The 15275-nt window shown below is 33.8% G+C and overlaps 1 protein-coding gene and 1 long non-coding RNA gene across 2 annotated transcripts; both read left to right on the forward strand.

Moving 5' to 3' along the window:
• The first annotated feature begins 671 nt into the window (after window positions 1–671).
• On the forward strand, window positions 672–10967 carry LOC132731151 (uncharacterized). The gene is made up of 5 exons (XM_060717278.1): window positions 672–827; window positions 6237–6345; window positions 6511–6620; window positions 7009–7174; window positions 8684–10967. The coding sequence occupies exons 1-4, from the start codon at window positions 739–741 to the stop codon at window positions 7079–7081; spliced, it is 381 nt and encodes a 126-aa protein (XP_060573261.1). The 5' UTR covers window positions 672–738; the 3' UTR covers window positions 7082–7174; window positions 8684–10967.
• A 3076-nt stretch (window positions 10968–14043) lies between these two features.
• Window positions 14044–15072, forward strand: LOC132731152 (uncharacterized). The gene is made up of 2 exons (XR_009625842.1): window positions 14044–14118; window positions 14524–15072. It is a non-coding gene; the product is annotated as an uncharacterized LOC132731152 (long non-coding RNA).
• Window positions 15073–15275: the final 203 nt, after the last annotated feature.

Below are 15275 nucleotides of genomic sequence, written 5' to 3' on the forward strand. Positions count from 1 at the left end.
TATTATACAGAATACATGTATCTTGTTTGTGTTGAGGCTTGAGCTGTAAAACACTACTCCTTATTGTGAAAGAAGTGGCTAGCCGTACGGGCCGGTACGGCTAGCCAAAAGTTCTAGCCGTACGTGACTCACGTACTCCATTTAATTTTGAAAAGTGCCGTACGGCTAGCCAATACAGTGTGTCCTGGCTAGTCGAGTAGTCGTACATGACTCACGTACGGCTAGAACTTTTGGCTAGCCATACAGGCCTGTACAGCTAGCCACTTCCTATTGTGAAATTTTTTATAAACTTCCTTCTGAACTGTTTTAATTTCCCCAAAGTCACTGAGAAATTTGAAAAACAAATGATAAAACGTTGCTAAATTAAATCTTGCAACAATGCAATTTTTATTAAGACATTACAGAATCCTACATGTACATTATATAAAAGACACAGTTTTCACTAGGCTGCCAATACCCACAGTCACAGTAATATTCAACATACAATGTACATGAGGCAGCTAAAAAATAGCTCTATATAAATTTATGCAATGTGTTATTATCATGGTTAAATGTAATTTACAATCCATGTGAAGTTTTTTTTTGACAAAATATTTGTATACTTAAAATGAAATAATTTGTTTCTTTTCATTTTCTTACAGCAATGATTGATAGTATAGGTGGCCGGTGAGGGGAGGGTCAACAATTTGTTGTCAACACTCAATATACCAACAATTGGAAATAAAAACATGAAAAGAAATGGAGAGACGTGTTGGAAATATCATTGAGACAGTGGCTTCTATCTGTCTATGTCAACAGAATCTGCTGCGAAAGATCAAGGAAATTGAGTAAGACACATTTACAATGATATTTTCGAAATAACATGTAATTGAATTGGGAAGAATTTGAAAAAATTATTTTTGTAATTATTATGTCTATGCAGCTTATCATGGTAATAATCCTATATTGCTGGTATACTCGTGTTTAGGGGAACCAAAGAATATTATACAATCCATATATATATGAGAAAAGAATTTTTAAACAATGGCTTTGTTGTTTTTGCATGTTACTCTATATTCATGTACATATTTCTTTTTGTGCCCCCACGTTAGTGGCGGGCATTTAGATTTACCCTTGTCCGTCTGTCCGTCCTTCCGTCCGTCCTTCCGTTCACTTTTGTGTCGCACGTAACTCAAAAAGTATTTGACCTAGAGTCATGAAACTTTACAGGAATGTTGATCAGCATGTGTAGTTGTGCACCTGGGTATTTTGGTCTGGATATTTTTAGTATTTTCAGAGTTATTGCCCTTGACTTAGTAAAATTTTGCAATGTTCAACTTGTGTCGCATGTAACTCAAAACGTATTTGACCTACAGTCATGAAACTTTACAGGAATGTTGATCAGCATGTGTAGTTGTGCACCTGGGTATTTTCGTCTGGATATTTTTAATATTTTCAGAGTTATTGCCCTTGACTTAGTAAAATTTTGCAATTTTCAACTTGTGTCGCACGTAACTCAAAAAGTATTTGACCTAGAGTCCAGGGCTCATCCTGGGGGGAAATTTTAGGGAGAAGTGACTTCCTCGCGAAAATTAGGGAGAAGGGAAACAACCCAATGTATATGCATTAACATGCATGGCTATACATCCTTATAATATAAACACAATTAACATCACTTATAATATTTCTCCAGTTTATTAATAAATAGTAGATTAATTAATAGTAGTATTAATTAAAAGTAGATTAATTAGTAGTAGATCTGGCAATGGCATCTAAATGTTTTTGAGCTGCAAATATGAATATAAAAAATTATTTTTGATATCTATTGATCAGCTATTTATAAGCTTTCTCTAAATATGTGTTTATATATTTTCATGTACATTTGTAAGAAAAGATATGATGATATAATCAATTTCATATTTTTTCTTTCCTCACTTTTATTAGAAGATGAAGTCACCTTGGATATTGATTAATAAAATCTGTTCTATTCTGTTCTGGTAACAGAAATTTCTTTGAAAGTCCTGAATGTTGTAATGTCAGATTTATATGCATATAATTATGCTTATAAAACAATTTTCAAACATCAAAGAATATGTAAAATATGTATTTGCAAACATTTGTGCACATTATATTTGATCACTAAAAATTACATATATTCATTTCTTATTGAAAAATTTGACTGAGAAATTGTAGAAAATTAATTTCTAATTACCTCCCTTTATTTTCATGAAATGTTAAATTCGGTAATATCTTTATAAATAATGCTTTTTAGATTTTACAATATTGATAAATCTTAACCTGAGCGTCATATTTACGACATTAAAACAAATATGTACATGTATATTGAAACAATAAGAACTCTTCTTCTTGACAAATTTTGTTGTTATATACGTTACATGATATACGACCGATATGTAGTTTAGCCGGGATGTCTTGCCCACGTGCGTAAACTGTGTCAAATTTGTAAACAATGCCAAACACCCCCACTGTCTACAACATACCAATCGCAAGATTTTTGCGAAATGGTTTTCTTAAATTTTCGCATAGGTGTATCAGAATCAGTAACTTTCTTTTACTGCTATGTTTGGACATTTCGCCCTGTAGCCATGACGTGAGCGACATAACAATTTTACAGTAAAAAATTGATGTTAACAGACTGAAATCATTCAAAACTATGATTAAGCTTTTAATCCGGTCGAAATTGATTATTTTTAATTGACTAACAGTTTTGTGATAGCCGTGAAAATATCATTGCACATCGCCTTTACTCGGGTTAAAAACCCACCATCGAAGTGCATCGTGTATATCAATTAGGGAAGATTGCACGTGTTTAGATAATCGGGGAAAAAACAATGTATAATTATCGCCAAATCCCGTATAAACACACAATTATACCGTTTCGGGCCGATGCTCTCATTATTTACTGTTAAGAGTAGGCGGTCTATCGCTTCGCTTACAGGTAGAAGGGTAGTATAAAGCGACGCTCTGATTGGATAATGATAATTAGCGGTCGTCATATGGGCGGATACAATCTCTGCTCTTTACATCGCTAAGTAATTACTATTTGGGAATTAAGATTTTATCGGCGATGTTGACTTCTCTTTGATCAATCGGAAGAGCGAAATTGGAATATACACGGCGAAGTTTTCGCCTGAATCGCCCTTCCGGATGAGCCCTGGAGTCATGAAACTTTACAGGAATGTTGATCAGAATGTGTAGTTGTGCACCTGGGTATTTTCGTGTGCATTGCCCTTGACTTAGTAAAATTTTGCAATTTTCAACTTGTGTCGCACATAACTCAAAAAGTATTTGACCTAGAGTCATGAAACTTTACAGGAATGTTGATCAGCATGTGTAGTTGTGCACCTGGGTATTTTCGTCTGGATATTTTTAATATTTTCAGAGTTATTGCCCTTGACTAAGTAAAATTTGGCAATTTTCAACATGTGTCGCACATAACTCAAAAAGTATTTTACCTAGAGTCATGTAACTTTACAGGAATATTGATTAGCATGTGCAGTTGTGCACCAGGTATTTTCGTCTGGATTTATTTAGTATTTTTAGAGTTATTGTCCGTCACTTAGAAAATTTTTGCAATTTTCAACTTGTGTCGAAAGTTTCTCAAAAAGGATTTGACATAGTCAATAAACCTTATGGGCAGGTTGCTCAGCATATTTTAGATTTGCACCTGGGGTTTCGCTTGTGGATTTATCCAGTATTTGTAGAGTTATTTCCCTTGACTTAGTAAAAAGATTGACAGAACAGTGTTGCGGTGGGGGCACCCGTGTCCTATGGACACATTTCTAGTTTCAAAATAACATGAATGTGTAATTGTTTTTATGCCACCGCAGCATCTGCGATGCGGTGGCATATAGCGATTCACCTGTGTGTGTGTTTGTTTGTGTGTGTGTGTGTTATATAGATTATATAGTGAACTTAAAAAATCTTCTTGTGAAAAACCACTTGTCCAATTTCAACCAAACTTGGCAGGATTGATCCTTGGGTGAAGGGCTTCCAAAGTTGTTCAAAGAATTTCATTCCATGGAGAAATCTGGTTGCCATGGCAACCAAAAGGAATTATAAGAATAAATTTAAAAAAAATCTTCTTGTAAAGACCCAAAAGGCCTAGAGCTTAGATATTTTGCATAAGGCATTGTCTGGTAGACCTCTACCGAGATTGTTCAAATTATAACCCTGGGGTCAAAATCGGCCCCGCCCGGGGGTCATTGATTTTTCACTATATGTACATATAGTAAAAACTTAAAATACCTTCTTGTAAAGACCCAAAAGGCCTAGAGCTTAGATATTTTGCATAAGGCATTGTCTGGTAGAGGTCTACCAAGATTAATCAAATTTTAACCCTGGGGTCAAAATCGGCCCCGCCCCGGGGGTCATTGATTTTCACTATATGTACATGTAGTAAAAAACTTAAAATAACTTCTTGTAAAAGACCCAAAAGGCCTAGAGCTTAGATATTTTGCATAAGGCATTGTCTGATAGACCCTTACCAAGATTGTTCAAATTATAGCCCTGGGGTCAAAATCGGCCCCGCCCCGGGGGTCATTGATTTTCACTATATGTACATATAGTAAAAACTTAAAATACCTTCTTGTAAAGACCCAAAAGGCTGTGAGCTTAGATATTTTGCATAAGGCATTGTCTGGTAGACCTCTACTCAGATTGTTCAAAATTATAGCCCTGGGGTCAAAATCGGCCCTGCCCCGGGGGTCATTGGTTTTCCTTATATGTATATAGTAAAAACTTTATAGTAAAATAATTTCTTCTAGCAAATGCTAGAGGTTAGATATTTTGCATGAAACATTGTGAAGTGAACTTCTAGCAAGATTGTTCAAAATATAGCCCTGGGGTCAAAATTGCCCCTGCCCCGGGGTCATTGATTTTCAATATATACATATAGTAAAAAATAAAAAAATCTTATTGTCTGAAGGTACAAGGCTTAGAGCTTGAATATTTGTTAAATGATATCATCTATAGGTACTCTACCAAAGTTGTTCAAATTTTGCCTCAGATTGTGTCAAAATAAGACCCGCCCATGGGCCATAGGTTTTCCTTATATGTATATATAGTAAAAACTTAAAAAAACATCTTCTCTAAATTTACAAAGGCTAGAGTTAAGATATTTTGCATGAAACATTATGTAGTGAACCTGTAGCAAGATTGTACACATTATAGCCCTGGGGTCAAAATTGGCCCACCCAGGAGTCATTGATTTTCACTATGTACATATAGTAAAAAAAAAAAGAAATATTTTTGTCTGAAGGTACAAGGCATAGAGCTTTGATGTTTGCTCTATAATATATTCTATGGGTTCTCTACTAAAGTTGTTTTTAATTATGCCCCTAGTGTTAAAATTGGCCCTGCCCAGGGGCAGTGATTCTCATTATGTTCACATAGTAAAAACAGAAAATAAACAAATCTTTCTGAATAGGAGAGAGCTAACAGCTTAGATATTTGACTTGAAATGTTGTTTGGTGGACCTGTATCAAGATTGTTTTGAATTAAACCCTTGGGTCCAAAATTTTGCCTTGCCCAAGGGGACAGTGACCTACTCTTTCTTGTCCTTTGATGTACAGCAATGAAATTTTGACCATGTGCACAGTTTTAGTTGTAAAATTGAACTTTGATATCAGGTGAACTAGATTTTGATGATGTGACCTACTTTCTTGTCCTTTGATGTACAGCTATGAAATTTGAACCATGTGTACAGATTAAGATGTTAAGTGAACTTTGATTTCAGCTGACCTAGATTTTGACAAAGTGTCTTACTATGTTGTCCTTTGATGTGGTCATGAAATTTAGGCTGTGTGAAATATGACCTTCAACACCAAATTCACTAGACTCAAGTGCATTGATATATTCCTACTCTGATCTTTTATTGAGTTAACAACAGATTTAACTAATCTGATAATAAGAATTAGATAGGTCAGGGATCTATGCATTATGACAATCTTCAAAATTGTATAGAAACAAAGAAAATCTGTTCCTACACTACTATTTAGTGTTGTATTAATGCGGTGGCATAGCATTTTTCTCAAATGCAATCTTGTTTAAAAAAAGTATTTATTTCTACATGACAAACTTGGTCCGCCTGGGCTCCTTGCCATTGGTAATGTTGCTGGGTCATATGGGGGTTGCATTCATTGAACGTCGCCTTTCCTTGTTGATCTTGTTTATCATATTTTACCTTCATTGGTTTAAGACTAAAATTCTTATTAAATACATGCATTCTTTTTAAGGGATGTGCATCATGAAGAATCAATGGTATCAGAACACAACATCATGGAAGATCTTTTATTGACAAGATCTTGGAGGATGTCCTTTGCCAGATGCCTCGCCAGCACTAAAGTGAGTACTGGTAGTTTGTTTTCTGTATTTTGTTTATTTACGAAAGTAAAGGACTATGCAAAACTGACTGGTGTTGTTGAACTGTTTGTGTTATGTCAGTTGCTTCAATATATGAATATCTCTCCATATACTGTTTGTACATATGTATTTTTTTTTTATTCAAAGTCTATTCTTCAGTCAGATGCTACAGTTACAAATGACAGTGAATGGTCAGATTTATACAATTGTGATGAACAATCCTCAACAATACATCAAACAAAAATTGCTATTAAACTGTAAGTTGAAATCTATGAGGTTTTTTTTATATATATTTATAATCATGGTGTAGCAATTAAATGATAATACTGTGATAATTTTGTAATGCTATTTGGGGTCGTCTTCAATAGAAACAATTTGATGTGTCTTCATGTGATGAATAATCGATATGCAGTCCGAATTATTTCATAAAAGTGATTACTAAAATTGGTCAGGAAAAAGTCGTGCAATCAGCATTAATATAATAATAATTAACAAAACTAATTCTAGTATGAACATTGTGTTACATTAATTATAAATAAGTTATTGTCAATTCATTGGTGTAGTTTCTCAATATTTGTCAATATTACGTTTAAAGATGAATTTTAAATTACAGAAAATATTTTTGAAATATTTTTACAATTACAGTTCTCACAGACAGTCAAAGGTTGAAAACAAATCAGAAGTGGTCCACATCTTGAAAAACCTCACAGCAGATTAAGACTTTCCCCGAAATTTCCCTGTAAAACCAGCAGTGGTATGTCCAATTCAGTAGATACTGCCTGGCACAAAAGAGGATTTGACAGTTTAACATGTAAGTAAAATAAGATTATTTTTATGCCCCCACAATGTGGGAGCATATAACGTTGCACTTGTCAGTTCGTCCCAAAATCTTGTGAACGCAACTCCTCTTAAACCGGACGGCAGATTTTGCTTAAACTTACAGGGATGAACAACCTTAATGTGTAGATGGTAGTTAAGGAAAGAATTTTCGCTGCGACCAAATTTAACAGAATTATGGCCCTTTGTTGATTTTTTACTATATACTATGTAGAAATTTTGTGAAAGCAACTCCTCTTAAACCGGATGGCAGATTTTGCTTAAACTTCCAGAGATGAACAACCTTAATGTGTAGATGGTAGTAAAGGAAGGAATATTTGCTGCAACCAAATTTAACAGAATTATGGCCCTTTGTTGATTTTTTCACTATATACTATGTAGAAATTTTGTGAACGCAACTCCTCTTTAACCGGATGGCAGATTTTGCTTAAACTTCCAGGGATTAACAAACTTAATGTGTAGATGGTAATAAAGGAATTTTTGCTGCAACCAAATTTAACAGAATTATGGCCCTTTGTTGATTTTTAGTTTTCAACTTGTGGCACATGTAGTCCAAAAACTATTTGACCTAGAGTCATAAGATTGACAGAACAGTGGCTTGTGGGGGCATCCGTGTCCTATTGACACATTTCTAGTTTTTCTCAGTTATCATGTCAGTAATGATTTAGAATTTGTCAGAAAAGTATCTGTGTATATTTTAACCACTGTTATTGATGTATAATTGAAAAAGTGAGTTTTGCATACAAGTAAGACTGGTTAGTCAACATTGTTCTTTCAAACAGTGGCATTTAGAAGAAAAATCCTAATGGTTATTTGAATGACCCTGGTTTTAACTTTGAGCTCTGACCTGGCTGTCATGTTCACAGCATGCATCATTTTTGTGTCGCCTCTACGGAGTAGTGGCGACATATAGGGATCATTTCTCCGTCGTCTGTCTGTCTGTCCGTCCGTCACAAAACTTGTCCGGACTACTCCTCAAAAACTACTGGTGCAATTTCATCCAAACTTTAAAGGAATGATCAGTACCAAGTCTAGTTGTGCACTGTCTGTCTGTCTGTCCTACTGTCACAAAACTTGTCCCAACATGAAATTGGCCATCATGAGGCGACACATGTGATCACTGATCGCTCTTGTTTGTTATTTTGGTGTGTTTTTAACATAATACCTTGATTTCTTAACTAAGTTAGATAAACTTATAATATATGAGCCACTTGTCATTTGTAAATAAATCTAGGTTTTGCAATGCAAATACATGTTCATCCCAACAGATCAAAATCAAGCCAGCACCAGTGTATTGACCAATAAATAATAATTGCCTTTGGTGTTTATTTTCTTCATTTGTAGGTGGGCTTTACTAATAGATTACTGCCACTTTATTTCAAGGTGGGGTTTTGGGGTATCATTCACCTTCAGTGATAGTTCTAGTTTTATTCAGTATAAACATGGTAACATGTAAATGAAAAATAAACCTTCTTTTTTTCAGTGTACTGCATCAATAAACTAAATATGGAGAGTAGCTTAGTCACCAAAGCAGTCAACACCAAAATACACACAATGGCCAGGGCACTGAAACTTGGAAGAGTGAAAGAGTAAAGTAGTGCGTTTTTAGCTTACAAAGTGACATTGCGAGCTTTTGTCTATCATTCCTCCGTAAACTTGATCTTTAAACAACATCTCATAAATTGCCAAGCCAATTTCATGCAAACTTACAATATTGTCTAGTCAGTTTTTGTTTTGCTTGCAATTGTTATATGACATGACTAAAGACATTTAGTTTTATTCTTCAGTTATTATGTTTATGTTTGTATAAGACCCAAATATATTGTTAAGATTCATTTTTACACATTTGAAAGCCATTATTGTTCTAGTCAGTTTTTGTTTTGCTTGCAATCGTTATATGACATGACTAAAGACATTTAGTTTTAATCTTTAATAATTATGTCTATATTTGTATAAGACCCAAAAATATTGTTAAGATTCATTTTTACAATTTTAAAAGCCATTATTGCTCTAGTCTGTTTTTGTTTTGCTTGCAATCGTTATATGACATGACTAAAGACATTTAGTTTAAATCTTTAGTTATTATGTCTATGAGGGGCGTCCGTGGCCGAGTGATTAAGGTCATTGACTTCAAACCACTTGCCCCTCACCACTGTGGGTTGGAATCCCGACAGGGACTTTGGATTCTTTCATGTGAGGAAGCTATCCAGCTAGCTTAACTGAACGTCGGTGGTTCTACTCAGATACCCGTTCGTGCCTGAAATAATGCAAGGAAGGGCACCTGAACGTCACGATATGACCTATACTGTGTCGATGTGACGTAAAAACCCAAAACAAACAAACAAAAAAATTATGTCTATGAAATTAGTTGTTTGTATAAGACCCAAATATATTGTTGTGATTAATTTTAACAATTTTGAAAGCCATAATTGTTCGTGTCAGATATTGTTTTGCTCACAATCATAATGTTATATGGCATGAGTTTAAATCTGAAGGTATTATGTCCATGAAATATGTTGTTTGTATAAGACCAAAATATATTTTTGAGATTCATTTTTACAATTTTGAAAGCCATTATTGGTCTAGTTTGTTTTTGCATAACACATAACGCTATTGTTAGTATTTATTGTTATTAATAGTGATTTGTCTAAGTGGATGTCGAAGTATGTATGTTATTCCATGCCAGTTCATGTTTGAATGAAACTTTTTGTCCAGATAGAAGATTTCAAACTGTAACTTTTCTGATTTTTAGCTTTTACAACAATATTATATTTCCCATTTTTGGTGCTAAGAAATACTGCAACATGTGCTGAATAATAGCTATTGTCAAACATTGTTTTTATGCTCCCCGAAAAATTTCGGGGGAGCATATAGTCATCGGGTTGTCTGTCCGTCTGTCTGTACGTACATACGAACCCGAATTCGTGTCCAGCCCATAACTTTGTTATTTCAAGTTGGATTTTAAAACTATTTCACAGAAATGATCACCATATTGAGACGACGTGTCGCCCGCAACATTTGGGTCGCTACCTTGAAGTTCAAGGTCACACCATGACCTTGAACAAAAATTGTGTCCGGCCAATATCTTGGTTATTTGATGTCGGATTTTACAACTATTTCACAGAAATGATCACCATATTGAGACGATGTGTTGCACACACCATTTGGGTCAATACCTTGAAGGTCAAGGTCGCAACATGACATTGAAGCAAAATGGTGTCCAGCCCATAAATTCGTTATTTGAAGTCGGATTTTACAACTATTTCACCGAAATGATCACCATATTGAGATGATATGTCACACGCAACATTTGGGTCATTACCTTGAAGGTCAAGGTCACAGCATGACCTTGAAGCAAAAATGTGTCTGGCCCATAGCGTCGTTATTTGAAGTGTGATTTTACAACTATTTTGGAATTATCAGACTTTGAACTTTGTCTGGGACATAACCCTGAAACTTCAAAAGATATACTTTTCTGTGTCCAAATCCTAGTCGGGGGAGGATCACCCTGGTTCAATAGGCTCTTGTTTTAATTGATTATTAAGTAATATGAACAATGCATGATAGCATCATAACTAAAGAGTGGAAATTTATGAAAGTCAAATATGTAAAGAATCAGTTGCTAATAAAATGTGTGTAAAATTTATCTCTTTTTTTAACTGGGGAATTAATTTCTTTATTTTACAAATTTATCAAATTTCATTTTATTCTACTGATATGTTTGTAATATTTCTTTTATTTTCTATTGAAAAAATGTGTTAAACCAATATGTATTTGTTTTCTTATAATTCAGCTAGTTTTAATTATTCCAATGTTTGAAAAAAATTGTTCGCCAGAACTTTACCAAAATGTTCGCCAAAATATCGCCAGAACATATTTGCTGAAACTGGCAAATATGCAAATGAAGTTTGCCGCAGTGTTACCGAAAGCTTCTGGCGAACCTCCGCAAACTTACTATGCAAATGAAGTTTGCTGCAAATTTGCCGCAAACTTTTGGCGAACATCTCCAAACTTTTACCATGCAAATGAGGTTTGCAGTAAATTTGCCGCAAACAGAAGCTACCGCCCCCTATAGTTTGCGGCAAATTTGCCGCTAACCTCATTAGTTGCGGCAAATTTGCCGCAAACCTCATTTGCATGGTAAATAATTGCTGAAAGCAGTTTACCGCAAACTCACCGCAATGTTTGCGGCAAACTTGCCGCAATGTTCACCAGAGAGCCTTTTTTTTGGTTAGGGTGCAGATGTGTTCATACGGCTGTTATCATGGAACCTTCAATGTGCACAATAGTGCCATGCCATGAAAAGCGGCGTATGGTCCTAAAGTAACAGAATGCTTTTGCCCTAAACGAGAAAACAATGGGCGGAACTAAATAAAATGGAATATTGAAAGGGGATCTGAGGTTATGAAGCCTGCATATCACAGATAAGACGTCAAAAGACAAATTTAAAAAGCAGGCAACATATCCTAAGGGTGATTTGAACAACATTATTCAAGTAAGAATATTGGAACCACCCAACTAGAAAATGCCGAAAAGTTGAAATTAAAAATACCACAAGCTCAAACTTCCCCGAGGCTGGGGACGTTGGTAATTACCTCTGTTACAAATTCTTGTTTGTATTTTGATATTGAAATCCCTTATATCTTTTTCAATGTAATGCTCCAAATTCAAAGCTGGACAGATCGATTACTAAAAGAAATTAACTAACGCAGCGGGTACTATTAAAGGTTAAACTTACTTTAACCAGGGACATAGATGCAGATTACTAATTGTAACTCTATTGTTAATTTTACTGCCGATTAAGGATTAACTTTAGATTGCTTTGAACAATGATTTAATCATACTTATATAAATGTCAAACATTCAGAGAAGAAATATTTCAAGAAAATCAAACTTCAGAAAAAAAGGACTGAAATTTAAGAAAACGTAAAATGTTCAAGATACTTAGGTGTATTAATTTCAATTTTATGTGCAATTTATGAGAAATTATGACCGAGTTCACAGTATTTTTTATCATATTTCAGTAAGGGCTATTTTGCATATTTTGACCACTTCTTGCTAAATAAACATGGGTAAAATGTGAAAATTATTTTCTTTGTTCACTTCACAAAATTTTAGTTTTTTAAATACATTATCAAATTTTTCAGGAAAATTAGCATGAATCTGGAGGAATGCTGCTGAACTAGAGGGCCATCGCCTTCTTTTTCTTTTCTTACAGTCTAATTGAACTCTGTTGTTACCTTTTGTCTGTTTACAGCTAGGCCTCAAATAAAATATTGTGCACAGATAGTCTCACTGAACTAATAATTCATTGAAATATACACTAACACTGGGTCATTGGCATCATTATATCTATTATCGATTCATTATCAATCTTTAATTAAATTTTGAAATCATTTGTTGTATCTGTGTCTTTTTCAGGGCTTTTTTTCCTTCTATAACAGGGGTCGATATAAGGCCCCTTCACAATTCAAAATTGCACTCTTTTTTTTCACAAAGTGGCGGAAAAAAATTCACAATTTCAAAAGAAACACAAAATATTGGGACTTTGTCATTGAAATACATTGTTTTCATTCCGGTAAAACATGATTCACGCCAATTTCAAGAACACAGAAATAGTTTTAATCAAGTGAAATGGTTTTAGCACATGTCACGGATTTAAATTACATGTAATATAAATCCGTGCACATGTTAAGCAGGTTAAAGTACCGACTTGAAGCAGTTTTTCCGGTTTTATAATGTTGCTAAATGCCAAATAATATGGAAAAAAAATTCACAATTTTACGACAAATCACGCTTTTTTCCACAAAATGAACAGGTCCAGGCCCCTTCACAATTTTGACAAAAAATGCCCTGTTACAATTTTGTTAATGTATAAAAGATTTTGAAGGCAGAATGAAAGTTGCCCTAATGTTTTATTTGTAAGTTTGATTACAAACTTTAATTGATCTTATTGAGGACTGTTAAGTACTGCATAAATTAATCAAAACTGCCTCTTAATCGTTAAAGATAGGAGGCTGATGTTTAGTAAATTGGTAACTTGAAATAGTTCACTGAGATTTGACAAATGTTTTCTTGCAATACGGTTGACATACAATTGTTAGCCACGTCACTCAAGGAAAAGCAAAATGCATGTGAATGCAAAATAGTACCTTTATAAAATGAGCTAGATATTCGGAAATAAGTGTTAAGAGATGCATGAAAGATCATGACAGTGCAAAATACAAATTTATAGTTAAACATTTTCAGGTAATTTCCATGCTTGTTTCTGTGACGTCATCATACGTCACAGGTCTATTTTTAGAAATGCCCACAACTCTTAGTGGGAAAGTAAAACTTACACGGAAAAACAAAGGATATGTGGAAATTGGCAGAGTTTTTTGTTTTGTAACGAAATGCAAATAGTTTCATCTTGTGAACAAGTATCAATGAAAGACAACTTCGTATAATCTTCAGGTGGGTGTGTCATTTCGAATTCAGTTTATCACAATAAATGTTGTAATATTTTCATGTCCATGTAAATCTAATAAATTTGTTATTTGATACATCATCATTCGCATCTAACTTCAGACTGGTGAATTTGATTTTATCAATTTTCTATAGCGCTACCTGATTATCTCTCAGAAGTATATAATGTTTAGAAATTTCGGACAGCGCATATTTCGGATAAAACGTTTCAATATGATTATCGGTGTGTTTTAGTTGAATATATTTTCTTCTAACTGAAAATATTGTTTATTATTATTATTATCTTTATATAGCACAAATAGTCAAGCTGTATAGTACCAATTTAAATTGTCATTAAATTTAATGAAATATTTTGCTTGTGTAGATATTTAAACCGAGGACATTGGTGAGATGAAAGACGTCAGTATCCGATGTAAATACACATGCATGCTCTGCTGTAAAATCGTTTTGGTAAGAAATATATACTTAAAGCTACTTCAACTACATTAATGAAAAGTAAATATTCTTGTATAACATAATGTTCTCGTTTTTGTAAATAATTACAGTGTAGCTAAATAAACAAACAGTATGGCATATGTAGTTAATTCAGGTAAAATGCTGTTTAAAGTATTTTTCTCAAGTAAGTGGGTCATATTTTTTAGTTAAATCATGTTCAGTAAATAGTTAAAAGAACTTAGTCACTATCACATTTTTAAAGATCAGTTGTCAAAGCAAATCTACAAAAACTAGGACACCAAGAAGTGTTTCTTCCTTTTCAACATTATTTTCTATTCAAAACAATATGAAAATGATTAAAATTTATAGCTGACCAATTATTATTGCTTTCAACTCATGATAAATTTTCTTTATATGCAGGTATGTGATTTCATGGTTGGATCTTGAGTACTTGTCATGGCTCTTGATTTATTTTGGAGTATTCACCATCAGATTAGAAACCAAATAGTGATACCACCAGACATAGTTGAAAGGAAATGTCCATACACAGTCTTGGAGTACATAGTGGTAGAGACATGACAGTCCATTACATATTTTGACTGAATTAAAGCTTCTTAAAGCTCCATGTCTTGTGTAAACTGTCTAACTGAATGTTTGTATTCTAATAAAAACTAAGGTTGGAGACATTTCAAAGATATATGTCAGTGTAAAAATGTTAAACAAAATATCTGTCTTTGTTAGAAATAAATAACCTGTCTTTGTGAGAAATAAATAACCTGTCATTTGTAACTTTGTATTAACTTAATCATCCAAAGACAATTTATCTTCTGCAAATGGCTGTCCAAAACAGTTTCAACCAGGCATCATGTAGTTTCAAAACAGTTAAGATAAAATTGTTTTAAACAGACTTGTAAGGTGACAAGAATGGTAAAAAGATAAATGATCTGCATTAAAATGTTTCTATCTTGATTGAGTTTCATTTCATACTATCACCATGATCACTGCAATTGTAAAAGTAATGTAATCTATAACCATCATTTAAATATCATAAAAATCATCTCAAAGAAAAACTTGTTTCTGAGGCAAGATGTGTAAATTTCCTTCCAGTTATAGCCTTTCACTGCTCTTAGAAAAGCCATGATTTGCATTGTATATGGCAGGTAGTAATACCA

Source organism: Ruditapes philippinarum, unplaced genomic scaffold (genome assembly GCF_026571515.1).
Source record: "Ruditapes philippinarum isolate M1 unplaced genomic scaffold, ASM2657151v2 ctg14509_1_1_1_1, whole genome shotgun sequence".
Lineage (NCBI taxonomy): Eukaryota > Metazoa > Mollusca > Bivalvia > Venerida > Veneridae > Ruditapes > Ruditapes philippinarum.

Coding starts and splice junctions, on each gene's coding strand:
- LOC132731151 (XM_060717278.1), top strand. CDS start 739: ATGGAGAGACGTGTTGGAAATATCATTGAGACAGTGGCTTCTATCTGT. Junction 6,346..6,510: donor GATGCCTCGCCAGCACTAAA/GTGAGTACTGGT, acceptor TTTTATTCAAAG/TCTATTCTTCAGTCAGATGC. Junction 6,621..7,008: donor ACAAAAATTGCTATTAAACT/GTAAGTTGAAAT, acceptor TTACAATTACAG/TTCTCACAGACAGTCAAAGG.